At 37.6% G+C, this 27,619-nt stretch overlaps 1 protein-coding gene across 4 annotated transcripts in view; it reads right to left on the reverse strand.

The window, feature by feature from the left end:
* MSR1 (macrophage scavenger receptor 1) overlaps positions 1-27,619 on the reverse strand; it is a 79,072-nt gene that overhangs the window by 37,979 nt on the left and 13,474 nt on the right. For all 4 annotated transcript variants that reach the window (XM_068970178.1, XM_068970176.1, XM_068970177.1 and 1 more), the window contains 5 exons: positions 24,155-24,564; positions 17,915-18,101; positions 14,344-14,424; positions 10,986-11,075; positions 4,002-4,055 (listed from right to left, as the gene is read on the reverse strand). In XM_068970178.1, the coding sequence (XP_068826279.1) occupies positions 4,002-4,055; positions 10,986-11,075; positions 14,344-14,424; positions 17,915-18,101; positions 24,155-24,564 (822 nt within the window). The remainder of the gene's footprint in view (positions 1-4,001; positions 4,056-10,985; positions 11,076-14,343; positions 14,425-17,914; positions 18,102-24,154; positions 24,565-27,619) is intronic.

Consider the following 27,619-nt stretch of genomic DNA (forward strand, 5'->3'; position numbering starts at 1 on the left):
AAAAATAAATGCAACATGGATTAAAGGCCTAAATGTAAAACCAGGTACTATCAAAATCTTAGAGGAAAACATAGAATACTCTCTGACAAATATCACAGCAAAATCTTTTTTGACCTTCCTCCTAGAGTAATGAGAATAAAAACAAAAATAAGCAAATAGGACCTAATTAAACTTATAAGCTTTGGCATAGCAAAGAAAATCATAAACAAAATGAAAAGACAACTCACATAATGGGAGAAAATATTTGCAAAGTGACCGACAAGGGATTCATTTCCAAAATATACAAACAGCTCATGGGGCTCAATACCAAGGAAACAAACAGCCCAATCAATAAATGGGCAGAAAATCTAAATAAACATTTCTTCAAAGAAGATACACACATGGCCAAGAGGCACATAAAAAGATGCTCAACATCACTAATTACCAGAGTAAAGCAAATCAAAACTACAGTGAGGTATCACCTCACACAGGTCAGAATGGCCATCATTTAAAAATCTACAAATGATAAATGCTTGCAAGGGTATGGAGAAAAGAGAACCCTCCTACACTATTGGTGAGAATCTAAACTGGTATAGCCACTACTAAGAACAATATGGAGGTTCCTTAAAAAACTAAAAATAGAACTACCATATGATTCAGCATTCCCACTCCTGGGCATATATCGAGAGAAAGCCATAATTGGAAAAGACACATGTACCACAGTGCTCACTGCAGTACTATCTACAATAGCCAGGACATGGAAGCAACCTAAATGTCCATCGACAGAGGAATGGATAAAGAGGAGGTGGTGTGGAAAATCAGTCAGTTATAAAAAAGAATAAAGTAATGCTGTTTGCAGCAACATGGTTGGACCTAGAAACTGTCATACTAAACGAAGTGAGTCAGACGCAGAAAGACAAATATCATAAGATACTGATTATATGTGGAATCTAAAAGAATGGTACAAATGAACCTATATGCAAAATGGAAACAGAGTCACGGATACAGAAAAGAAAAAAAAAAAAAAACAGTTACGAAGGAGGAAGCGGGGAGGGATAACTTGGGAGACTGGGATTTTCATATACCCTCCACTATATGTAAAATAGATAACTAACAAGGACCTACTGTATAGCACAAGGAATTCTACTTAATACTCTGTAATGATCTATAAAGGAATAGAATCTAAAAAAGAGTGGATATATGTATATGCATAACTGATTCACTCTGCTATATAGCAAAAACTAACACAACACTATAAATCGACTATGTGTGTGTGCGCTAAGTCGCTTCAGTTGAGTCCAACTCTGCGACCCTATAGACCATAGCCCTCTAGGCTCCTCTGTCCATGGGATTCTCCAGGCAAGAATACTGGAGTGGGTTGCCATGCCCTACTCCAGGGGATCTTCCCAATCTAGGGATTGAACCCGAGTCTCTCATGTGTCCTACATTGGCAGGTGGGTTCTTTACTATTAGTGCCACCTGGGAAACCAAATCAACTATATTCAAATAAAACTAATTAAAAAAAAGCTGAACTCCCCCCCAAACAAAATAGAAAGTCAATGATTATTTTCATTATATTTAAATCACACTTGAAAAATATTTTTTAAAATTAAAGCAAAATAATTCAACATCAATTTTCATATATCAGAATTAATTGAAGATGTGGGGAATAAGGTACTTTCATACAGAATAAATTGGTGCAACCTTTTAGGAGACATTTGCAAGAATCCACCAAATTGTAAAATACATGTCACCTTTGAGTTATTGATTCTACTTCTAGCAAATTCTCTATTAAAAAACATTCCCAAAAGATGATGTAAGAGAGTGCTGAAAATACCGTTGTTTCTTAACGCCAAGCTAAAGCAAACAAAAATCATCAAGTATTCATCATTAGGGAATTGAATGATACATTATGCTAATTAGGGCAGCACTATATTAATGGAATAGTGTGTAGCCACTGAGAGAGAGTAAAAAGTACCATAAGCATTGCCATGGCAGATGATTGGTATGCTAACTTAAATAAGAAGACAGACTACACTGTGTAGATGTTTCTGGATATGATTCCTTCTGTGTTTTTGAAACATCATGGAATTATATACTCTCTATGGGAAGATACATGGAGAGGAATCTGGAGGCTATGCGCACACATTTATACACAGAAGTTCCTCTTAACACTTCTTCAAAGAAAGCAAGCACATAAACTTCAAAACAGCCATGAAAATAAATACCTGTAAGTGAAAACATTTCTGAACACATCTGAAAATAAAAAGTGTTCAAAGCATTTGAAAGCCTCAGGTAACAAAAGAAAGAATGGGTGTTTGGTTAAACAGGCTGCAAAATAAAGGTTTCCCTTATTTGCCAAGTTTGGCCAGAGTCAAGGTTAAGAAACTCAGAGAATGTCTTAAGAAAAGACAAGAAGGAGATAAAGAACCAAAGATGGAGAGTCCCATGAGCAGAGGAGCCTGGCAGGCTACAGTCCTTGGGGTCGCAAGAGTCAGACAAGACTTCGTGACTAAACCACCACCAAAGGAAGAGATAAATTTTGAGATAAACATGCAGATAGAGAAGAATTACACAGGAGCTCAATGAAAATAAGTGGGTGACAGGGGAAAGGGGAAGAAATGGAATAAAAAGTAAACAGCTGATCAAAGTGATCACATCAAATAATAAATGGACACAAAGGAGACTTCTTCCTATCCACAGACTGTAGCCTGTCAGGCTCCTCTGTCCATGGGATTATCTTGGCAAGAATACTGGAGTGGGTTGCCATTTCCTTCTCCAGGGAATCTTCCTGATTCAGGGATCAAACCCACGTCTCCTGAATCTCCTGCATTGGCAGGTAGATTCTTTACCCCTGAACCACCTGAGAAGCCCTCAATACAATAACAACAACACTAATAATCACTGACTCACACTAAAGCACTTTGAGGATAAACAATACTCAGTATTGTTCAATTTAAGGGCACACACAGTTCAATAATGAAGCAATCACGGAAACGATTATAGAAAGCATCATATGGTTATACCACACTTAAATGGCTGGCATTCACAATGGTGACCCTAAGTTGCCTAAATGTGTCATCCACACACACGATTAGGTTAAAATAATTATTTTTAATAAGACAGAAAAATTAATACTGCATTTTAAAAACAATAATTACAATAGAGAACTGCTAGAGTTTTATGGTTCCATGAAAGGATTTGCCAAAATCTGTCTCAATCAGATTCCTGATGGGTAAAGATTATGATCATCGCTGTGCGTATCACCTATTCTCACAGCACACACACATCATACACATTACATGCAGTGCCTAGTGCGAATGCAGAGAAGTCAAATGTGAATTCCTCATCTCCTTTCAAAATTTTTTCATTATATCTGGTAGGTTCAGACTAGACATACAAGTGTTGACTTATAAAGATAAGTCATCTAATATTTAGTTTGCAAGGTCCAATTTACAGATTCTCTACACTAGAATATAAAATCACCATTCCATTCACAGAGAGTCCTGTTGTGAAATCTATGCTATTGCAGTTTTGAAGGTCTGGGATATTGAATATTACTTGTCAAGTTTTTATCAAAACAAAACACAAAAAATCCCAGCTGTCACAGAATTAGTCTGTCAGGGTTCTTAGATTGTGCAAATTCCTATATGTAACATTTCAGTTATTTCGGTTAGTAGGTAAGGAGGCTGTAATTGTTTCTATTCATAAGCTTGATTTTCCTTCAGCAGATTGAAATTGGCTTGAAAATTGAGCAATTTTCTGTGTGAAATTTTTAGAAAATTACACTCATCACAAAAACTAAATACAAATGGGTAATGAGATTTAGAGTTGTGTAATTTAATCTATTTGCTTTATTCCAATTAGCACAGTTTACTTGTAGAAAACTGTGGCTGACTTTCAGAGCATCTATGGATCAATACTGAAGTTCTCAACCTCTACATCAAGAGTAGCCCACCACCATCACAAGCTTGTTTATTACAGAGACACAGAGGAAAAAAAGCAAGAAATTATAAACTTACTTTGCATGCTTCCACTCCCTTTTTCTCCCTTCTGGCCTTTTTGTCCATTAATTCCTTAAAAAAAAAAAACCAAAAAAATATTAATTTAGGCAATTCACAATGCTTGCCCTAAAAGGAGACAGAGCGTGGCGAGGTCATCTGGAGCATCAGTGTATAACAACCTACAGATGCTCAGACATAATAATGTTGATGGTGATAATGATGATGATGACAGCTATCATTTTAGAAGGCTGTTATGAACTTGGCATTTTATGGGTAGGTCCTTTACATACATTATCTCAGATTCCTTACCAGGGTATTAAGTGTTCTATTTTCCTAAAGTAAGCAAAACTGAGGAGTAAGCAGTTTCTTTGAGGCTTTTGCATGCTCCATTTTATCCTTTTTACCTGTGTCCTCCTCCCTTCCCCAGAAAGTCTAGTGTCCACCATCTCATCCCAAACTTTGATTTTCCATTCTCATTACAATTTTTCTATCTTACTTTCTATTTCTTTTCTCTTTTGTGTGGAGCCTCTCAAAGACTGAGCGGTGAAAAGAACTGGGAGTGCTGAGATCCTGATTACCTCAGTCCTGGGGAAAGCTGGGAAGGTTTAAGGGGGCGTCTAAACCTCTAGGCTTCAAGAAATTTTGAGAAATTTTGGCTTTGTGAAATTTCATTCACATAGTTAGAGAGTGGTACAAAAGGTATTCTAATAAGGCTTAGGGCTTCAGATACTTACAGAAACATCGCTAAGACCCTGCTCTTTGCTAATTGGTTTGTTATTTCATCCATGGTTCCGTTTGGAAAGTTTCATCCAGAGGATCAGTCCTTAGCACCAACAAGAGACTTCATGAGGGACAATCCTGTCTCATGAGAGGAGTGCTGCTCTTGCTTATTTATTCTCCTTCCAAGGGTCCTCAGTTGGCTGTCTTGCAAATAATAACCTTCCTGGTATAAAATGCATGACTGATCACAGTGCCATCTAGCTCTAAGTCAAAATCTTTATTAACATTCTTGATTTCCTCTAATAACAAACAAGGACTGCTCTCTTTTCATCCAAGAACTCAGAAAGCAGAGTTCAAAAACTCATGAGCTTTGGGATAATAACAATCATTTTAAAATCTCTTGTGTTGAATTATTTTGCTTGGCCACTTATTAGGTATGTGGCTCAGATCAGGTCTTTAAACTGCCGGGAGAAATATCAATAACCTAAGATATTCAGATGACACCACCCTTATGGCAGAAAGTGAAGAGGAACTAAAAATCCTCTTGATGAAAGTGAAGAGGAGAGTGAAAAAGTTGACTTAAAGCTCAACATTCAGAAAACAAAGATCATGGCATCTGGTCCCATCACTTCATAGGAAATAGATGGGGAAACAGTGGAAACAGTGTCAGACTTTATTTTTCTGGGCTCTGAAATCAATGTAGATGTTGATTGCAGCCATGAAATTAAAAGATGCTTACTCCTTGGAAGGACAGTTATGACCAACCTAGATAGCATATTCAAAAGCAGAGACATTACCTTGCCGACTAAGGTCTGTCTAGTCAAGGCTATGGTTTTTCCTGTGGTCATGTATGGATATGAGAGTTGGACTGTGAAGAAAGCTGAGCACCGAAGAATTCATGCTTTTGAACTGTGGTGTTGGAGGAGACTCTTGAGAGTTCCTTGGACTGCAAGGAGATCCAACCAGTCCATCCTAAAGGAAATCAGTCCTAGGTGTTCTTTGGAAGAAATGATGCTAAAGCTGAAATTCCAGTACTTTGGACACCTCATGTGAAGAGTTGACTCATTGGAAAAGACTCTGATGCTGGGAGAGGTTGGGGGCAGCAGGAGAAGGGGACGACAGAAGATGAGGTGGCTGGATGGCATCACCAACTTGATGGACATGAGTTTGAGCAAACTCCAGGAGTTGGTGATGGACAGGGAGGCCTGGCGTGCTGCAATTCATGGGGCTGCAAAGAGTCGGACACGACTGTGCAACTGAACTGAACTGAACTGAGCTAAAGTTTATTCTTCTTTCAAATGAAAAAAAAAAACAAAAACCCAATACTTTCTATTGCAGAGTTGCCTTGAAAATTAGCAACCGTATTTAGAAAAAGCCTTGCCCATAAGAGATGCATGGGAGAGATGGTAGCTCTCGTTATTTGTTGTACAATATCACTTAGCTAGAATGATCTTATGATTTTATTCTCAGTGAATCAGAGAGGATATTTTCATTTCAGTTCACTTTTTTATGGTACAATTATTTTAAAATTTATTTTTCAGTTTTACTCTTTATTTTGGATTTTTTAATCTGTTTTTTCCTCTAGTTTACTTTGCTTCATCTATGCTTTGTTTTTGAACACTTGTCCTTATTTGACTTTTAGAGAAGATTTTTTTTTTGATCCCCAATTTACTATATTTAAAAAAATACAAAATAATGTGTGTTTTTATTAAAAATTAAAATTTTATTGTGAAGATTTCATGAAATCCCAACCATTCTTTATCAGAGTATGATACAGAGAAAGTCTCTAATTATTTTACATCTATGATTACAAGGTACATCATTAAATTCACTTTTTACTTATGATTCAGTCATTTCAGGTAATATTAAATTGACAAGAATCATTAATCTTGCACAAAGTCCCCAAAACCATTTCTACTTTTTTTTTGGAGGGGGGGGGCGGGGATGGTAGGCTTTTATGAGATATAATAACAAAGTTTTAGATTTCCTCAAGAGGAAAAATCTAAGATATTAAACAAAAATTGTGGATAGGGGTTTAAAGTGGTGTAACTGGTCAGTTCTAATTCTTTTCAGAGAAGATAATAAACAATTTTATCATTCTACCACTATTTTCACAATTAGAAAATAGTCGTAAAATGATTTTTGGAAGTCTTTTCATACTGCAATTTGTCTTCAGTATTTAAACAACAGGATGGTTTAAACCAAAGATCTGAGCAAATGACCTACTTTTTTTTCTTATAAATAAAAACAAATGTTTTATGTTATTTTAGCATGATTCAGAGATTTCCTCACAGACAACATTTGGAAATCTTTTTTCACACCTGAACACATGAAAAACATCCTTTCTAGAGAACAGGGTTCCTCCCTCCTTTATGAAGCGATGCCTTAGGCTGAAAATGAGCCCAACAACTTTGTCAAAATCTGGAGTTAACCACCTCCTGTCAGATATGTCACTCTTCCATCAAAAATAAAGAACTAATATCTCAGACAATCACTGAAAAATAAGAAGTAGATGGTATGTAACATACTGCCATTCTAAATTCTAAGATCAGAGGAGCTATTCTCACTGACATCATTATGATGTCAGGCAGTATCAGAGCCACTGCCACGAGCCAGGCCCTGGGTTCCCGCTTTCACACGCAGGCACACTCAGCTCAGCCAGTCTGTCCACATCGATCCAGATGTGACACCCTCCCTCCTCGGCCTACTGCTTCTTCCTGTCTCCTAGATTCTTCACCTTCAACCTTCTCCCTAAGCTGTCACAGTCTTTTCACCTTTCTTCCCTCTGTATCTTCAGCCACTCCTGTATTTCATCAGGCCATCAGCCTTTAAATAGTATTCAAATTACCTTCCAAAGAAAACACAAAATCAAATGAAAGAACTGAGCTCCTCCTCTCCCTCAGAAGCGCCAGACCTCTCCAGCCCCATCTACAGTCCCCACCACCAGCTACCTCTGGGCCTTCCCAAATCTGGCTTCCACCCAACCCCACCAAAACTGCTCTCAATAAAGGCAACGTCCTCATGGTAACAAATGCCAAGAGCTTTCTGTGGGCCGCATCTTACTTGACCGACTTGTGCAACTGTCTGCCTTTTCCGCATCACCTTGTCTGGGCTCTCCTCCTCACTCGGGCTCCTTTGCTCTTTCTGCTCTGTCTGAACTTCTGGAACCACTTCAGCCTTTATCCTAGGCCCCGTCTCTTCTCACTGCCTACCCATGAAATACTATTAAAATAAGTGATTATTAAAATTCATTGACCTCAATGAACACTTAAATGAGCTTGACTACAACTTTGTCTTTTTACCTCTGGCTTCACCTCTGAGTTTCAAATCCATATATTTGACTATCTATAAATATCTCCATGGATGGCACAGAGAAAGTGTTTCATAATTGTTTGTCAAATAAATAAATGAATTTGTTATGGTCTATAGCTTTAGATACTCCTAAGAAAGACCATAACTCATTCTTAGAATCAGACTTTGAATGGATTCCAAGAGAAGTAAATTATTTACATTGCTGGAAAATCTAGTTCATTTTAACAGGTTCTATTCAGACTCCTTTAGGGATTTTAAATATATGTAAGGTTACACTTCAATTAAATCTTCCAAGCTGTCTTCAGTAAACCTGTTGGGATGATAAATGCTCTATCAATTTGGGATGGATCAAGAAGAAAGTCTTCCCTTTTTCTGCTTATATGTTTATATTTTATCAGTTAAGGACTGTGTCTTCTTTACTTCTCATTCCCTTGTACCAAGCATTGTCCCTTGTGTGTGTGTGTGTATTTATATATATGGGGGGGTTACTTAATACACATGGAAGAAAGAGGGCAGGGTGGGGAGGAAAAGAACAGGAGAGAAAACAGGAGAAAATAAATAGGGTTGCTTTTTTAAATACTTTTTTGCTTTGAAATCTGTTAATGCTTTGACATCACTCAGATAGTCCAGGCTGTCATTATTTAGAAGATGACAATTCGGAGATTTTATTTCTAATTGTATCACTCTTTGGACTCTTGTATGGAAGGACTCATTTACTGTTTTAATCTGAAGTATAACTAAACCAGTACCAGGCACTGCTGCTCACATTTCTAGCAAATTTGAATCTTTTAATAAGGAAGGGATATCCTGAGAATATCTTTGGTCAAGGGATTTATTACCTCTGTCCAGAGTTACTGTTTCTCCACATTCCTTTACTGGAAATGTGGTTCTCAAACTGTGATCCCTGGATCAGCATCATCACTATTACCTGGAAACTTGCGAACAGTAAACATTCTTGGGGGAACCCAATTCTTAACCTACTGTATTAGAAACTCTGGAGTTGGAGCCCAAGAAGTTGTTTTAACAGGGTGATTCTAATGCCTGCTGAAGCCTGAAAACCACAGACAAAAATGGTATACTATGCATCTTTAGGCCAGCTCCCATAGGACTTTCTTTAACACCTTGTCCTGCTGTATGGAATTAATCCCTCTACTTCCTACTTCCACAGCTTCCACCTCCCATTACTTCTGTCCAACTGTACAAACGTTTATTACTTACCACTTGGAAATATAGCTAATTGCTTCTGTATTTTTCTGCCCCTGCTCCCTTCTAAAATTTCTGTGCAAAGATCACAATTCAGGCGTAGGCTACTGGCATAAGGAGTAGAAATAATATCATTGTGTATGCAAATTGTAACGGGCCCAAGCATGTCGATCATTAAGTACTAATAAAACAACGTCTGCTGGATCATCAAAAAAGCTAGAGAGTTCCAGAAAAAACATCTATTTCTGCTTTATTGACTATGCCAAAGCCTTTGACTGTGTGGATCACAATAAACTGTGGAAAATTCTAAAAGAGATGGGAATACCAGACCACCTGACCTGCCTCCTGAGAAACCTATATGCAGGTCAGGAAGCAACAGTTAGAACTGGACATGGAACAACAGACTGGTTCCTAATAGGAAAAGGAGTGTCACCCTGCTTATTTAACTTATATGCAGAGTACATCATGAGAAATGCTGGGCTGGAGGAAGCACAAGCTGGAATCAAGATTGACAGAAGAAATATCAATAACCTCAGATATGCAGATGACACCACCCTTATGGCAGAAAGTGAAGAGGAACTAAAGAGCCTCTTGATGAAAGTGCAAGAAGAGAGTGAAAAAGTTGGCTTAAAGCTCAACATTCAGAAAACGAAGATCATGGCATCTGGTCCCATCACTTCATAGGAAATAGATGGGGAAACAGTGGAAACAGTGTCAGACTTTATTTTTGGGGGCTCTGAAATCACTGCAGATGTTCATTGTAGCCATGAAATTAAAAGATGCTTACTCCTTGGAAGGAAAGTTATGACCAACCTAGACAGCATATTAAAAAACAGAGACATTACTTTGTCAACAAAGGTCCATCTAGTCAAGGCTATGGTTTTTCCAGTGGTCATGTATGGATGTGAGAGTTGGACTATAAAGAAAGCTGAGCACAGAAGAATTGATGCTTTTGAACTGTGGTTTTGGAGAAGATTCTTGAGAGTCCCTTGGACTACAAGGAGATCCAACCAGTCCATTCTAAGGAGATCAGTCCTGGGTGTTCATTGGAAGGACTGATGTTGAAGCTGAAACTCCAGTACTTTGGCCACCTGATGTGAAGAGCTGACTCATTTGAAGAGACCCTGATGCTGGGAAAGATTGAGGGCAGGAGGAGAAGGGGACAATAGAGGAAGAGATGGTTGGATGGCATTACCAACTGGATGGACATGGGTTTGGGTGAACTCTGGGAGTTGGAGTTGGACAGGGAGGTCTGGCATGCTGCAGTACATGGGGTTGCAAGAATAGGACATGACTGAGCGACTGAAATGAACTGATACAGTAGGAGGCAAATTATCTTACAAAGGATAGGATTTCAGGTCTACCTGTGTTTTGCTAATTATAACTTAAGAGGATTTGAAGGGTTTTGGTTAAAGGTACGTTAATATTGTTTATTAATATTGATTATTTGGTTAGTATTTTGCTTTTTTCTTTGCCAGTCTCCCAGTCTCTTTATTCTGTGATAGATGGCGATTTACAGTGGTGTGAAGCTGATAGATCCTCTCTTGTGCTTTTATATTAAACTGGTTTCCTGTAGTAGATAGAAGCCTTGCTCACATGGACAGAAATCAGTTTCAAAATGTTTCAGATAACAGATAAACTGCATGTAACTGCTACTGTTCATGCCATGATGACCATTGTTTTTGTTATCTAAGAAGTTGAAAGGAATATCAATGATCTGGTGTTTATTTTCATGTTCTATACAGAGAATATGCATTATCAGAATACCTGGCTTCCCGGTCCTCCCCGCTGGTCCTGGGAATCCTCGAATTCCAGGAAAACCAGAGATCCCCCGATCACCTTTAAGACCTGGATTACCTACATGATAAATGAAGGGGAAAAAAAACAGTAGTAATAATTCATTTTTCATAACGATTTGAGAAAATAATGAAACAATCTAATTTCACTAATGGATATAAAAGAGGCGAATCTCCAAGGTGGAGGAATAATGTCTTTCCTAAAATTTCATGTGTAGAAATTGATAGATAATATCAACAGTAAGTGGAAAAACATTAGTGCATACACAGCAGATATTCAATAGGTAACATATTGCTAATATAAATAAAAACACATGAGGAAACATCTTAAAGTTTTAATTAGAAGGTTTATATAGTCTAATCAGGAATCTTCAAATGGCAGGATTTGGCTGTGGCTTAAGTGATAACTTTGAAATGTAAGTTAAAAATTGGATTTTTAAGAATTGTCCCAGAGATTTCACAACTCAAGAAATGGGAAATATCAAAGAATATTTATTAAAAAAAAAACTTAGGTACTAGTGAAGGAATATATTACTCTATTTCCCATGCTCTTGTTTATACCTGCTGCTTTTGCTGCTGCTGCTAAGTCGCTTCAGTCGTGTCCGACTCTGTGCAACCCCATAGATGGCAGCCCACCAGGCTCCTCTGTCCCTGGGATTCTCCAGGCAAGAACACTGGAGTAGGTTGCTATTTCCTTCTCCAATGCATGAAAGTGAAAAGGGAAAGTGAAGTCGCTCAGTCCTGTCTGACTCTGCGACTCCATGGACTGCAGCCAATCAGGCTCCTCCATCCATGGGATTTTCCAGGCAAGAGTACTGGAGTGGGGTGCCATTCTACTCCATTGTAATCCCAAACAATAATGTAACTGTGTGTGCGCTTGTGTTTCCCAGGGACAGGGAGAGTATTCAGTAAAAACTTCTTAAAATAAATTTTAAAGTAAAAGGTCATAGGTCATTCTCCTTGACATGCTGCCAAGGAATCAGCACACTGAAATGCTTTTTTATTATCTTATTTGAGATAAAGCACAGTTAACATAATATCCACCCCAATACATAAGTAACAATTATAATATGTTTGCTGTATTGATTATTTAAAACTACTAAGATAAATAATGGACTCCAGTATCCTTGCCTGGGAAATGCCACAGAGAGGCGCTTGGCCAGCTGCAGTCCACGGGGTTGCAAAGAATTGGACACAACTTGGAAACTGAACATTAGGCTAAACACTTATTTTTCTCAGACTTTCATATCGTGGTTGAGTGTCAAGCTGAATTTAGTGGGCTTAACTGCATGTATATGTGGGGTTTTAATAAACCTGCTTAAATCAGAAAGTAAAATTATCAAGGCAGTCCATCATATACTTTTAAGCTCCTGATTCCAGTTCTACACATGAGGCAAATGGGCAACGTGGCAAAGAACAAAACAGAATGCAGCAATTAGTTAGGAGAGATGCCTTATAACTTGAATATTTTTGCTGCAGTGCACCAAATCAAATGTAACCTAATAATCTAAGAGAGTCAGTTTATCATTCCCACAGTGAAATCTGCTTCTCTTTAGAGGGGCCAGATAATGCTTGTTTGTGTACAGGAGCAGTACCAATAGCCACAGACTAAAGCCTCACTTAAAGAATCAAAGCAGGTTTGCAACAGTATCTGTTTATAGTATTAACAAAAACTGAAACTTTTAAATCCCTCTTTCTATTTCATACATCCATAGTTTCGAAACAGCTGCAAAAGATGTTCCCAAGATGAAGCTTTGAACAGCAAGTTGTAGCCCAGACTGAACTTTTATGGTTGAGTTATAAAGCTTTGACAATTGCAATTTGTAACGGAGGAGCTGACAGACCTTTGACAATAGCCACTCTGGCAGATAATATAACACTGGTTACTTCCCCTGCTCCTGACATTAACACACCATTGCTAAGCTCTGCCAGGTGCTAGTCAAGTGAAAAGACTTTTCTGAATAAAGGATCTTACCTGGTATTACTTTCAAAGGCACAGCAACAATTCACCCTATAGATGTATTTTATTTTCTTTAAAGAAATTTAATTAAAAAAAAATGTAAACGTTATATATTGGCTTTTTAAGCTCCATGACATAAAGGGCAGGCTTGTGTCAAATTCATGCTTTTAATTTTTAAAAACTGTTTTTCTGATGTACGCTGGGCTGGTCAATACATTGATCAGAAAGAAGGACATTTTATATAATCAAAAGACAGAAAAATAAGATGAAATCCTTAGTATTTAGGTATTTTGGGAGAGGGCAGAACAAACCATTTTAGTTGTAATTAGACTGTGCAATGTACTCCCCACCTTCAGAAATCATACAGGTATTTGATTTTGAGCCATGAATAACATGGTGATCATGTTCTTATTATTATCTTCTTTATTTTTTTGAGAGCAAAGAAAGTTCATGATCTTTCTCTTTTTCTGTCTTCTATTATCTTCTTTCAAAATACTGCTTTCAAGATTACAAAATAGACTGAAGAAAGTAATTTGAAACATTTTGCTCCAAGTAAGATACAAAGAGTAACTGACAGCAAAGGTAAAATTCATCCGTATTCTAGTCAATATTTATATTGAAACTGCAGAGGAGAAGACAATGGCACCCCACTCCAGTACTCTTGCCTTGGAAAATCCCATGGACGGAGGAGCCTGGTGGGCTGCAGTCCATGGGGTCGCTAAGAGTCGGACAGGACTGAGCGACTTCACTTTCACTTTTCACTTTCATGCACTGGAGAAGGAAATGGCAACCCACTCCAGTGTTCTTGCCTGGAGAATCCCAGGGACGGGGGAGCCTGATGGGCTGCCATCTATGGGGTTGCACAGAGTCAGATATGACTAAAGTGACTTAGCAGCAGCAGCAGCAGCAGAGATTTAAGCAGGTATGTTCAGTTAAGGACTATATAACGAATATGATCCAATTCGCCTTTGACTCATTTTATTTTATTTTTGCATCTTTAAAACCAGATAACTTGTAAATACATTCAACGTGAAGATAGTTTTCATATTTTCCTTCACCTGTGACTTCAAACTAGTTCTGCCAAATACTGTTTGCAGTCAGTGATATAGAGCCCTCCCTAGAATTAACCAACAATCTTATGCCATTAACGTTCTTCAAAAATGAAGAATCAGTGCTGACCATTCTGAACATAGAGGTGATGAGGCTACCCAAACACTTAATATGCCCTCAATACACGCATACACACACACGCACACACACACACACATCCCACAGAGAACCAATCAAATAGCTCAACCCTCCTTCCTCATACATGGCTGTATACTACTCAGCTCTGCTGTACATAGTGGAATAGTTACTATTACCATACCTTTTAGACCTGGAAAGCCTGGCAAACCATTTAGTCCAGGAGGGCCTCTATCTCCTTTTTCACCTGGAGGTCCAGGAGGACCTTTAAAAAAATAAATGACAATTACTGATCATAGTTTTAAAGCAAGGGTAAAATAAATTTGTCACCTGTGCAGACAGTTACATAGGTAAATCCAAAGCCTTTTGTTTGTTGCACAGTTATACAGAACAAACGAGACTGACCTTCCTGGATGGAAGCGGTGTAGCCAGCCGCTGAGTACCACAAAGAGATAGCCCTAAACTAGACAGCCTGATTACAGATAAAATACTTATGTGTGCTGAGCACTGTTCTGTGTTCTCAGATCCTGGCGGCAGAGACAGACACTGAGTCAATGACAGGACAAGTCCACATTAGTACTGTGTACCTACTGGGAATGAAACCCAGCGCCCCTAAAACTGAGTTTCCTTGCCGAGTTTATGATTAGCCTCTCTATCCAATATTTTATTCCCCTTCTTGTCTTACCCATGCTCCCTTCAGGATTGAGGAGCATCAAAGAAAAGGTAGATCAAGCAGGATCTTTGGGACCTACCCAGCCCAAGGCTCTCCAGGTCCTCTGTTTCTTATTTGTAGAGAAAAGTCTTTAGTTTTCTAGGCCTTCCTTGAGCCCCAATGAGCAGGCACAAGCAGTTAACAATGAGACAAGTGAGGCGGTACAGACAGAAAGCAGGAGTCCAGCAAGGTAGCTTCAAGTTTAGAGTCCTAGATCCTCCCCAACAATAAATGTGACAATCTGACACATGTCTGCGTTGATCTGCAGACACCAAGCTGCTCATGGAGGTGGAGGATGGTGACTATGTGCAGACCACTAGCACGGAGACCCCAGATTCATTGGAACCAGAAGGTTGATGACTAAGTTTCTGGGAACATCTCCCTGTTACCTCACCACCAGGCAGATTTCACTATATTAAGTTAGATGTTCCGTAGAAAATGTACAAATAGAGTCACGTGTGGTACCGTCAAAGGAAACAGAAGTCCATGCAAAGCATATAACCAAAAACCATATTGTTGAAAATGATACCCTTGGGTATTTGTTAGAGAGATGCACGTCAGCACGAGGAGCAGTGGTCAAAAGACTTGATTGAGGAGGTAGGATTGGAGTGGACTTTGAAGAATGGGTAGAAGGAGAAGAAAGAGGATTCTGGATAAGTGGGAGAGATGTGGGGAAAGACAGTAAAGTGAAAATGAGTAAAAGAATAACTTTTCGAGTATAATATTAAGTAGAATCCCAAGTTGGATATAGATGTTATAAAATAAGTGGACATTGCAGGGGAAATTTGGACTACTTAGCATGGCAATTATTAATACCACAGTGTCCCCCAGTACTGAGTCTGATCAACACTGATTAAGTCACTTGAATTTTCTGTGTCCAAGAAAGAGATGGCACTATGTCCCTCTTCTTCATAGAGTGCCACAGGACAAGTATTAATCTCTAAAACAGCAATGTTTTAAAAGAAGCATTTTTCAACTTCTGTGGTTCAGCCACATAACCCAAGGACAATACACAGTCATAGTTAGTGTCACTGGTTAAACAGCACTCGTTTACAAATTGTAATCAGGTGGGAAGATGTAAGACCTGAAAAATTCTAAGAAGGGGCTACATAAATAAAGATAATCTGATGAGTAAGTATATTCTGTCCATTTTCTTTGCTTCTTTTGAAATACTCGTCCCTGCTTTTCTCCATTTTCCTGAATTGTTTCTGATTTTGCAAGGTCCAAATTGGGTTTCAGGACCTTCCTTCCCTGATAACTTAATTTTCCAAATATCCATGGCACATTTTCCATTTCCCTTCATATACACCACTGGGCTATAATGTTTTATTGCATTTTCATTACAATAATAACTACATATTATAGGAAGGGTAAAAGCCTAGACAAAATGAGGAAAATCTAATTCATAATTCTATCATTTTAAGAGAACAACCACTAACATTTATATTTTCTATTTGTGTTGTATATTTTTTGCCTCTTTTTAAAAAAATATAATCATCATGTAAATTACATACCACTGGGCATTAAATAGCTGTAGTAACAACCAGCAAGTTCTGTTAAGCTATAGCTTAATGTTGGAAACATATATTTAGATGTCTACAAGTGAGGTCATGGTTCTATATCAATGGGAATCCATGCCTCTCCTATTCCTGCAGCAAGTACTTCTCCCCAACAAAGGAGTTTTAACCTCACGACTGTGAACATGGCTGTAGGTCATTCATCTCTGCACAGTGGCAACAGAGCAGGAAAGTAGGCCAGAAAGACTCAATTTACAGCTTGAATTTTGCTGAGCAAATTGAAGGGAACCAAATCTACAGTACTCCAGGATGAATTTCGAAAAAAAGAGTGCATACGCAAAGACTTTGATTCAGTGATTAGGGCCCTAAACCAAGACAGACATCTCAGGAAAAACTACACAGCGTGAGACAAGAAACAAGGGACACAGATTAGCTGTGGACTTGCAGCCTCTGAGATTAAGAGTTTTCACCATTTCTTTAATAATTCAATATTCAAAAAACTAAGATCATGGTACCCAGTCCCATCACTTCATGGCAAACAGATGGGAAACAATGGAACTAGTGACAGACTTTATTTTCTTGGGCTCCAAAAATCACTGCCGATAGTGACTGCAGCCATTAAATTAAAAGATGCTTGCCCCTTGGAAGAAAAGCTATGACCAACCTAAACAGCATTTTAAAAAGTAGAGACATTAGTATGCCAACAAAGGCCCATCTAGTCAAAACTATGGTTTTTCCAATAGTCATGTATGGATGTGAGAGTTGGACTATAAAGAAAGCTGAGAACCAAAGAATTGATGCTTTTGAACTGTGGTGTTGAAGAAGAATCTTGAGAGGCCCCTGGACTGCAAGGAGATCCAACCAGTCCATCCTAAAGGAAATCAGTCCTGGGTGTTCACTGGAAGGACGGATGCTGAAGCTGAAACTCCCAACACTTTGGCCACCTGATGCAAAGAACTGACTCATTGGAAAAGACCCTGATGCTGGGAAAGATTGAAGGCAGGAGGAGAAGGGGATGACAGAGGATGAGATGGTTGGATGGCATCACCGACTCGATGCACATGAGTTTGAGTAAGCTCAGGGAGTTGGTGATAGACAGGGAAGCCTGGCGTGCTGCAATTCATGGGGTCACAAAGAGTCAGACACACTAAGCGACTGAACTGAACTGAACTGATAGCCGATTAACAATGTTGTAATAGTTTCAGGTGAACAGTGAGGGGACTCAGCCACACATATACATGTATACATTCTCTCCCAAACTCCCCTCCATCCAAGCTGCCACATAACACTGAGCAGAGTTCCCTGTGCTATAAAGTAGGTCCCTATTGGTTATCAATTTTAAATATAGGAGAAGACAGTTAACTTAACACATCTTGAAAAGATCTCAAGACTCCTTCCTCTGGATATTTGTAATAAATATATGCTCCAAAACTGTTTGAAAACTATAGAATTTCTAATACCAAATTTCTATATATATCAGTACATCTTAGTATATCATTTTCTGGAGGAATGAGAAGATACTTTACCTTGGAATAAAGTGATATTTTTCAGTGTCTGAGAATGTTCCCAATCCTTCAGCCTCAGATCATTAGTGATATTATTCAACAGTTTCACTTCCCCTTTTAATTCCTGTTCCAAATGCACTTGTTTTTCATCTAGAGACTTCATTTCTGCTGATGCATTGTACATACGCTCCTCTAATTTACGCATCTCCTATGAAACACAAGCCAACATCCACAATTTCTGTTACACACATAATATCAAATATATAAGTTTAAGAAGCCCTACAAGTCAGATTTTTTAAAATGGATAATATTACAATAATATTATGGAATAAGAATATGGACATTAGAGAATGACTTTAAAACAGTAATTCTTTGGTTTTGAAGCATTTCCTCTTTTAACTGAATGGCTTATTTCTACACTCTACCAGGAAAAAAAAAAAAAGGTTAAATATATATATATCTTAGACATGCTTCTATTCCTAAATATCTACATGTCAAAATGCTAAAACTAAAATCAAATTTGAAACTTGGCATATGGTTTTAAATTCATCTAAACTCTTTATACTGTACTTGAGTAATTCCAATTCTATCAGCTCAATAGATTTGTATATTAAATTGTTTTACAGCAATAGCAAAGCTTAATGTCATAATTCTCAGTGGTGATGAACATTAAGGATAGCTTTTCAGATTCGATAAAATCTCAACCAGCATATTAACAATATCTTATGTTCAGGTTTTTTGCCTCTGTATTTGAGATTTCATTATTTTATATTTTCAAATGCACATATACATTGTGGGCATTTATATACATTCATGCATATCTTAAAACTATGAACAAGAGAGATGGCATCATGTTCTGGATTATGACTTTATTTTTTACTCAATAATATATTAAGAATATTTACCTATTAAAATATTTAGAAACTGCTTTATTTTTTATAATCTAGTAGAATTATATTGTATGTTTCATAATTTGATTCCTATTGATAAAGAGTTTTGAGCTGTACATAAATAATGCTGCAATGAACACAATTTTATATGTATCTACATATTTATACAAGCACTTTTATAGGACAGTTTCCTGGAAGTGGATCTGATCAAAGGGACTAAATATAAAAATTTTTGTTCACCCCTCTCCCTACCACCTTATAAATACACAGGACTTCTTTTTTTTTTTTTAATCTTACTTAATGTATCTGAATACCTACTTTTTGCCCTCAAACCCTGGGTATCATCAATGCATTTAATTTTTCAGAGTAAGAGTAGACATAATAAAATCTTGTTCAATTTGCTTTTCAAATTGATGAGGTTAAGCATCCAGTTGTAAAGTTTTTGACAATATATATACTTTTTATTACTTTTCAAGTCATTTCCTGGGTTTTCCTTTGGGAGCTGGGCTTTCTCTTTCCAGGGTACCTAACTTTCTCATCTATCTTGGTAACATTTTCTATTTCTCTGTTCTACTTACCTTGTGTCCTCTGTCTTCATTGTATGATTTATACTTTTCTAATGACTTCAATGTTTAATTGCTGATAGATTCTCATTTCCCAATTGCACAAAGAAATAAATCAGTGGTGTACTGTTCCTTAATCCAGGTATGAAAAGAAAATTTCACCTCACTTGACTGGACTGGACAAGTTGAAGTGAGAGGGTCCAAAGTGTCAACTAAAACCTTTGGAAAGAAATGCAAGTATACCCAGATCTGCCTGTACAAGAGCCCTGCACTCAAATAGAGATATGTCAGTTTTCACCACCCTGACTGTGCCTTCCCCCATCCAAAACCTTGTTCTAGATTAGGATGTCTCTACCCTCTGCTGCCTCCCTCCCCATTTAGTCTTTTCTGTGCAATATGGTACATATATACATGAAATAATGAACACGGATGTTTTATAGAGCATAAGAACATGATAAATATGCTTGACATCATTGATGTGGCTGCAGATTGCCCCAGCTGTCAGGATATCCACAGATATCCTGTGATACCCTGATATCCTGTTATCAGCTTCTGATATCCACAGAGAAAAGGTCAAGGGACTAGTTGGTGATTTCTGCTCCCTAAACCTTAGGAGTCACCCATGTTTTTCATACCTAAAGCTGAGGCTGCCTTTTCCCCCTTTCTTTGAAAACTCTATATAGCGCTCATATTAACCACACTTTACTTGAAATAGGTTTTATTGGGAGGAGAGAAAGTTCATTTGATATATCTTTAAAAGTCCTCTATAGCAAGGGTCTCCAGCTAACAGGATCTAATACCTGATGATCTGAGGTGGAACTGATGTAATAATAATAGAAATAAAGTACACAATAAAAGTAAAAGTAAAGTGCACAATAAAAGAATCATCCTGAAACCAATTCCCACCACCCCTCATCTGAGGGAAAATTATTTTCCACGAAACCATCCCTGGAGCCAAAAAGGCTGGGGACTGCTGCTCTACAATAAGCGCACACACTGTCCATCTACCACCAGCGGCTCTGCTAGAAACAAGCATGTAATTTTGCCTTCTTACAGTCCTTTCTATGTAAAACAGAGATGATACATCCCACCTCTCTCTTTTATTTAGTCAGTATTCTTCTTTCTGTCAAATTAATGCCTGGTCTGTCCTTGATAAACAAATGCTGGTATTACTTATAAGTCTTTTATTCAAACAATTACTGATTGAGGCATGTATTTAATTTACTTATTCCTGCATTGGGCTAAAGATTCAAAGATGAATCCAACTGTTTTAAGCAATGGGAACAAGATTGTAAATACTATTTTCAGTGAGCAAGCATGCATGCACACACACACACACTAGCACTTACCTAGATTTCAAATCTCTACAAATGACTACTGTCTTACAAAAAAAGAGCTTTAAAAAAATAAGTTCCTCCTTTCCCTTGTACCTCCATCTCTAATGCTTGGACTGCTTTCAAAACGAAAGTGCAATTTATTTCAACTCAATGATCGATTATTATCAGATTCCAACTGTTTCTATTATATATCATTTCCAGGCTCCCTGGTGGCTCAGACGGTAAAGAATCTGCCTGCAATGTGGGAGACCTCGGTTCAACCCCTGGGTTGGGAAGATCCCCTGGAGAAGGGCATGGCGACCTACTCCAGTTTTCTTTCCTGGAGAATCCCCATGGATAGAGCAGCCTGGAGGGCTGCAGTCCATGGGGTTGCAAAGAGACAGACAATGACTGAGCAACTAAACGCACACACATGTATCACTTCAAACATGTTTAGCACTTCTACTATCTTCCAAATGGTTTCCAATTTGGTTTTAACTCTTCATTTATGTGGGTTTATGAAAGTGATGAAAATGGAAGTCGCTCAGTTGTGTCCGACTCTGTGATCCCATGAACTGAATTCTCCAGACCAGAATACTGGAGTGGGTAATTGTTCCCTTCTCCAGGGGATACTCCCAACCCAGGGATCAAACCTAGGCCTCCCGCTTTGCAGGTGGATTCTTTACCAGCTGAGCCAGTTCACAGATAATCTATAACCTCTGAGGACTTGGGGACATTACCAATATCAAGTAAACTCTTGTTCTTTCATTGCATCCATCTTTATTTTCTTCTCATCCTGTCTCACTGCCCCTCTGATCTTCAGTTTAGTTCAGTTGCTCAGTCATATCCGACTACTTGTGACCCCATGAACTGCAGCATGCCAGGCTTCCCTATCACCAACTCCCGAGTGAGTGATGCCATCCAACTATCTCATCCACTGCTGTCCCCTTGTCCTCCTGCCTTCAATCTGTCCCAGCATCAGGGTCTTTTCCAATGAGTTGGCTCTTCACATCAGGTGGCCAAAGTATTGGAGCTTCAGCTTCAGCATCAGTCCTTCCAATGAATATTCAGGACTGATTTCCTTTAGGATGGACTGGTTGGATCTCCTTGCAGTCCAACGGACTCTCAAGAGTCTTCTCCAACACCACCAGTTCAAAAGCAACAATTCTTCAGTTCTCAGCTTTCTTTATGGTTCAACTCTCACATCCATACATGATTACTGGAAAAATCATAGCTTTGACTAGATGGACCTTTGTTGGAAAAGTAATGTCTCTCCTTTTTAATATGCTTTCTAGGTTGGCTATAGCTTTTCTTCCAAGAAACAAGCGTCTTTTAATTTCATGGCTGAAGTCACCACCTACAGTGATTTTGGAGCCCAAGAAAATAAAGTCTGTCACTGCTTCCATGGTTTCCCCATCTATTTGCCATGAAGTGATGGGACCGGATGCCATGATCTTCGTTTTCTGAATGTTGAGTTTTAAGCCAACTTTTTCACTCTCTTCTTTCACTTTTATCAAGAGGCTTTTTAGTTCCTCTTAGGTTTCTTCCATAAGGCTGATGTAATCTGCATATTTGGTGGTTATTGGTATTTTTCCCGCAATTTTAATTCCAGCTTGTGCTTCCTCCAGCCCAGCATGTCTCATGATGTATTCTGCATATAAGTTAAATAAGCAGGGTGACAATATACAGCCTTGACATACTCCTTTCCCTATTTGGAACCAGTCTGTTGTTCCAAGTCCAGTTCTAACTGTTGCTTCTTGACCTGCATACAAATTTCTCAGGAGGCAGGTAATGTGGTCTGGTGTTCCCATCTCTTTCAGAATTTTCCACAGCTTGTTGTGATCCACACAGTCAGATTTTAGAGTAGTGAATCTTGTTTTCACACAAAGTAATATTTCTTCTCCTGTCCTCTTTCCCTCATATTTAATCAGTTTCTGTTCCCACAGCTAATATTTTATTTTCCTCTGTCTCAAGGTTCTCAGCCCTCTGGACAGTTTCTTCTTTGTGCACTCTTTCTAAACCCTCCATAGCCTGAGTCATTGATATTCCAATAACTTTTTATATGTTTAGATACTTATTAACCATGGGGGAGGAAATAACAGTCAGTATTTGGAAGATGTGACAAGGATACAACACTGACTATCAAGGCTGGCATTGGGATGAGGTTCACCAATGGTTTCTGTATTTACACAGCAATGTCTTTGTCTTCTCAGGGACTGCATCTTACAATAAATAAATATTAAAGTGTGCTTTCTTAACCTGTTTAGTCTATTCTCTAGTCAATAATTTAATTGGTTTTCACATGATGTTAAAACTTTAGAGACTTCTCTTTGCTCTCTATAAGGGACATCCATTTTAAAAAAAAACTCACCACTGCATAACAGTGTATCTATATAGAAAACAACCTCATTAATTAAGACATGGTCTATTCAAGTAAAATATACTACAAAGATGGCAGCCTTACTGAGCTAATGTGGAAAGTTGACATATTTCACATTACGATCTTAGGGCTTAGATACCATGCAATATGAAGATTAATTTTTTCACACAAGTAATGAAGCTTTATCCATGAGCTTATTTTTTTTCACAAATGGAACAATTATAATGACCTAACAACAAAAAATAATCCAATTCTGAACTAAATGAAACAACTTGCTTCTTAATTTCCTTCTCTTCAGTACAAAGGAACCCAGAGGGTTGGCCACAGAGTAGTTTAGAGCAAAACTAAGAAAAATTATGATCCATGGGTCAAAGCCTATTTTTGTAAAGAAAGACTTACTGGATCACATTTTCACTCATTTGTCTATCTACTGTCTAGGACTGCTTTAGTGTTAGAGTTGAGAAGTTGCGAAAGAGACCATGTGGTTCCCACAGCCTAAGAGTTACATCTAGGCCTTTGCAAAAAAACTTTGGCTGACAAGTGGTCTAGAAGATGTCTTGCTTTCTTGTGTTTGATCCTGTGACGGTAACAAGATGTTGATGCATTATTCAAACTCGAATTCTTTACTTAGAGTTATCTCTACACATAAAAATTTAGCAATACTTCTTGTGAGTGACAAACTATTTTAAAATTTAGATTTTACAATTTACCCATGTAAATAACGTTTTCATTCTTTTCATGATGAAGATATTCTGGGTTTCTTTTAAAACTTGCAAAAACTGTATCTATCTGTCCAAATATGCTAAGATAATCTACCAACTGTAATTGGTTTAGAGAATCTCAAGAGGCATTCTGAAAGTATTTAAAAAATTAAAACATGCTAAGAGAGTCTATATTTGATGAAAAACAAATTCCCCCTTCGGCTGGGAATTTGGAAGAGGCAGTAGGTAAATCCATTTGGAACTTTCTGGTGAGATTGCAAGAGAAATCAGGTAAGTAGAATGATGTTAAAACAGGTTTTGCAACTTTTTCTCTGCCCTGGACTATCTGAGGAGATAGGTTACAGATGGATTCCCTCCCAGCATATGACTTTTCAGTACAAAAACTCTTACCTCTTGTTGTTTAAATGCATTCTCTTGGACTATGCCATTCAGTGTTTCAATACTGAGCTGCAAATCAAGTAATGTGGTGTTCAGACCTACTAATGACTTGGAGATATCACCTATAATATTCTCATGTCCCTGGATGGAGGAAAGTAAGGAATTTAGCTGGAAAAGAACATCATTAAATCTTTGATCAGTTGTTATGCTGAAATTTTGGAAATTCTCAGAATCTAGGAGATTGGCTTCATTATCTGAAAGATACTGGATTCTGTTTTCCATGTTGCTCATGCGTTCCATCACAACTTCTCGAAATCTCATTTCATCTTCACTGCCATTTCCTTTGCCTTCCAGACTTGGAGATATATCTGCATTAACTGAACCAACTGTGCAATTCTTCGTTTCCCATTTCAGGAGCTGAGCTGCATATTTAAGTAAAAATAAACAGAGTCATGGCCTGTATCCTTAAACGCATCCACCGTTCCATTCCACATCACTGCATCCCATTCTAACATTCTGAATGCTATCCTGAATCAGGTGTTTATTTTAAACATACAAAGTATTAACCAAGGTAGGCAGAGTGCTGAGAGGGAAATAGTCTCCTTTTCCCATTTTACGTTAGAATTTATTCCACAGTTAAGTCATTCTTTCTGACTTGCTGCTTAGATGAATCTTCTGGGTTGCTGCATTTAGCTACGAGAGCAAGAGTAAATGCTACAGATTATGAAGTACACTGTAGCCTTGTCCTCAGGTGTGCTGTTAGGATAAGATGAGATAATGCTTAACACAGTGTCTGAAGTAAACATGTTGAATGTGTTACCTATTATGAAGATTAATGATGATGTGACAAAAACAATATGTAGTAAAAGTAGAAATATTAGTGTTATCCATTGTATGAATAAATTGTTGGCTCATCTTCCTTAGGTTATCACTAAGCTACCAGAGAGTTATCACTTTCAGTTTCTGCAGACCTAATTTATTGTTGGTAGAGCAGGAAATTGGATAAAAAAGTTTTTTTTTTAACTTTAAAAAACACTGTTCTTTCAAGATTCTCTTTACTTATTATAAAATATATACTTGTAGTGGAAAATTTAGAAAATATGAGTAATGAAAACATTGTACCATTAATCTCATGGTAATTAATCTCAGAATTAAGTGCTAACATTTTAGTATATGCGTATCAGATTTCTGATTCCACTATTATACAATCAAGAGCTTATATATAATTTGGAAACTAGCTTTCAGTTAGCATCTATCATAAAGACCCTTGCATATTATTTAATATTGTTTTACAAAAGTCATTTGAATAACTACATTGTTATTCTATGTGTGGTTCTGCCAGATTTAACAAATCCCTATATTCAGTTGTGGGCTGCTATCTATGGGGTCTCACAGAGTCTGACACGACTGAAGCGACTTAGCAGCATATTCAGTTTGCTTCTATTTCTACTAATATATTTAACCCTTCGATGAACCATCTTATGAGCAATTATTTCCTGAATATAAAAATTCTATTAAATGGTGTTTGCGGCATAGAGAGCTGCTAATATGTATTTCCAAATGGGCATATGTTCGCTAAACAAGCTAATTATCCTTCTGAAAGGATCTAGAGCAATATGTTCACAGTTTCAAATATGAAAAGTATCAATATTACTTTTGCAGATAAAAATAATACATAATTGTACACCATGAAGACAATGTTAAGCACCATTTTATTCCTAGTTAATGATGGTTAAGATTTGATTGTTTCATCTCTCTATATATCTATCTATATGATTTATACCTTTTATCTACACATATATCAGTCTTTTATCTATATTAATTTGAATACATAAGACTTTACATATTTGACCATTATTGAGCAGTAGAGAGTAACTTCATATGGTTTAAAAGTATATCTATATAAACAGCAATAACTGACCTGTCAATTTCCTTTAAAGTGATATGACAATAGTTATTAGCTTTACAGGTTTTTGAGACTTAACTGAAGTAGCACATGAAAAGCCCTGAATTCCACCCTGAACTCAGGGTACCTGTTATACAAATGAGAGCTTGGTGTTTATGTAGGAACAAGCTGCCCAATTCTGGAATCTAGCCCCACTCCTTAGTTACTAACTAGGTTACTCTGAGCAAGTTATATTTCTTCTCCTTAATTAGGCTTCCCCAAAGACCTAAAAGTAATAACTGTCTTACAGTGGTGCTGAGAATGAATGAGATAAGGCATGTAAATCCCATAGCACACAGATGGCACACATGAAAAGTACTCAAATTAAAGTGCCTTATCTTTGAAAGTTATTATCTTAGTTACAGAGTCTTCACCACCGTCACCTGAAGGTGTTTGATGACGGCTATCATTGTAGCTCTTATTAAGCATTAAACTACATATTCAATTAAATCACAATTTAAAAATATATATATATATTACTTGTTCCTAGTTATATTCTCTTTAAAATTAGCTTGTTTGATTTAATAAAATATGTGGCTACATTTTTATACAATCCACAACAGAGGCCATATTGAGTATACATTATTTTATGAATAATTTGGACAAAATAGTATATTTCTTAGTTGGAACTCATAACCTTTATTAAATTAAGTGTAGAGAGCAAGTTTTGGATTGACAGCTTCACTTATGCATTTGCCAGTTCCATGATTTATTTATTGAGTACCTACTGTATACAAAGCACTGCTCGAGCAACTCTGGGAATAGAAGACTGACTGGGAATAACAATCAGAAACCCTAACTAACAATATTTGCAAAATCATCTCTAAGTTAGCCCTCAAAATTTTTCTTTTATGATGATTACTGCTTTTTCAGGTAGCAGTTAATAATACAGGCTCTAGACGGAAACTGCCTGGATTAGCCATTCTTGCTCTTTGCTTCATAAACTGTGCCCTTGAGCAAATTAATCAGGCTATCATTTCACTACCTTATAAATGGGATACTACTGCTGCTGCTGCTGCTGCTGCTAAGTCGCTTCAGTCGTGTCTGACTCTGTGCGACCCGGTAGATGGCAGCCCACCAGGCTCCTTCGTCCCTGGGATTCTCCAGGCAAGAACACTGGAGTGGGTTGCCATTTCCTTCTCCAGTGCATGAAAGTGAAAACTGAAAGTGAAATCACGCAGTCGTGTTCGACCCCTCAGAGACCCCATGGACTGCAGCCTTCCAGGCTCCGCCGTCCATGGGATTTTCCAGGCAAGAATACTGGAGTGGGGATACTACTGGTCAGTGTTTAAATAATTAAATGAGCTGATATATGTAAAGTGCTCAGATCTTTCCCTGGCACATAATGCACATTTGATACTTTTCATTTTTTAATTATCATTAATATTTTGGATTCAATATCTGCATGCCCAATACTGATACAAGGGGGACTTAATATTATGTAATGTAAAAAACTGGGAGGAAGTTGGGTGCTCCATGAGAAAGACAGTATCTGTACTTTATTTTAATAGGCATATTGATTTAATTACTCA

Source organism: Capricornis sumatraensis, chromosome 4 (genome assembly GCF_032405125.1).
Source record: "Capricornis sumatraensis isolate serow.1 chromosome 4, serow.2, whole genome shotgun sequence".
Classification (NCBI taxonomy): Eukaryota; Metazoa; Chordata; class Mammalia; order Artiodactyla; family Bovidae; genus Capricornis; species Capricornis sumatraensis.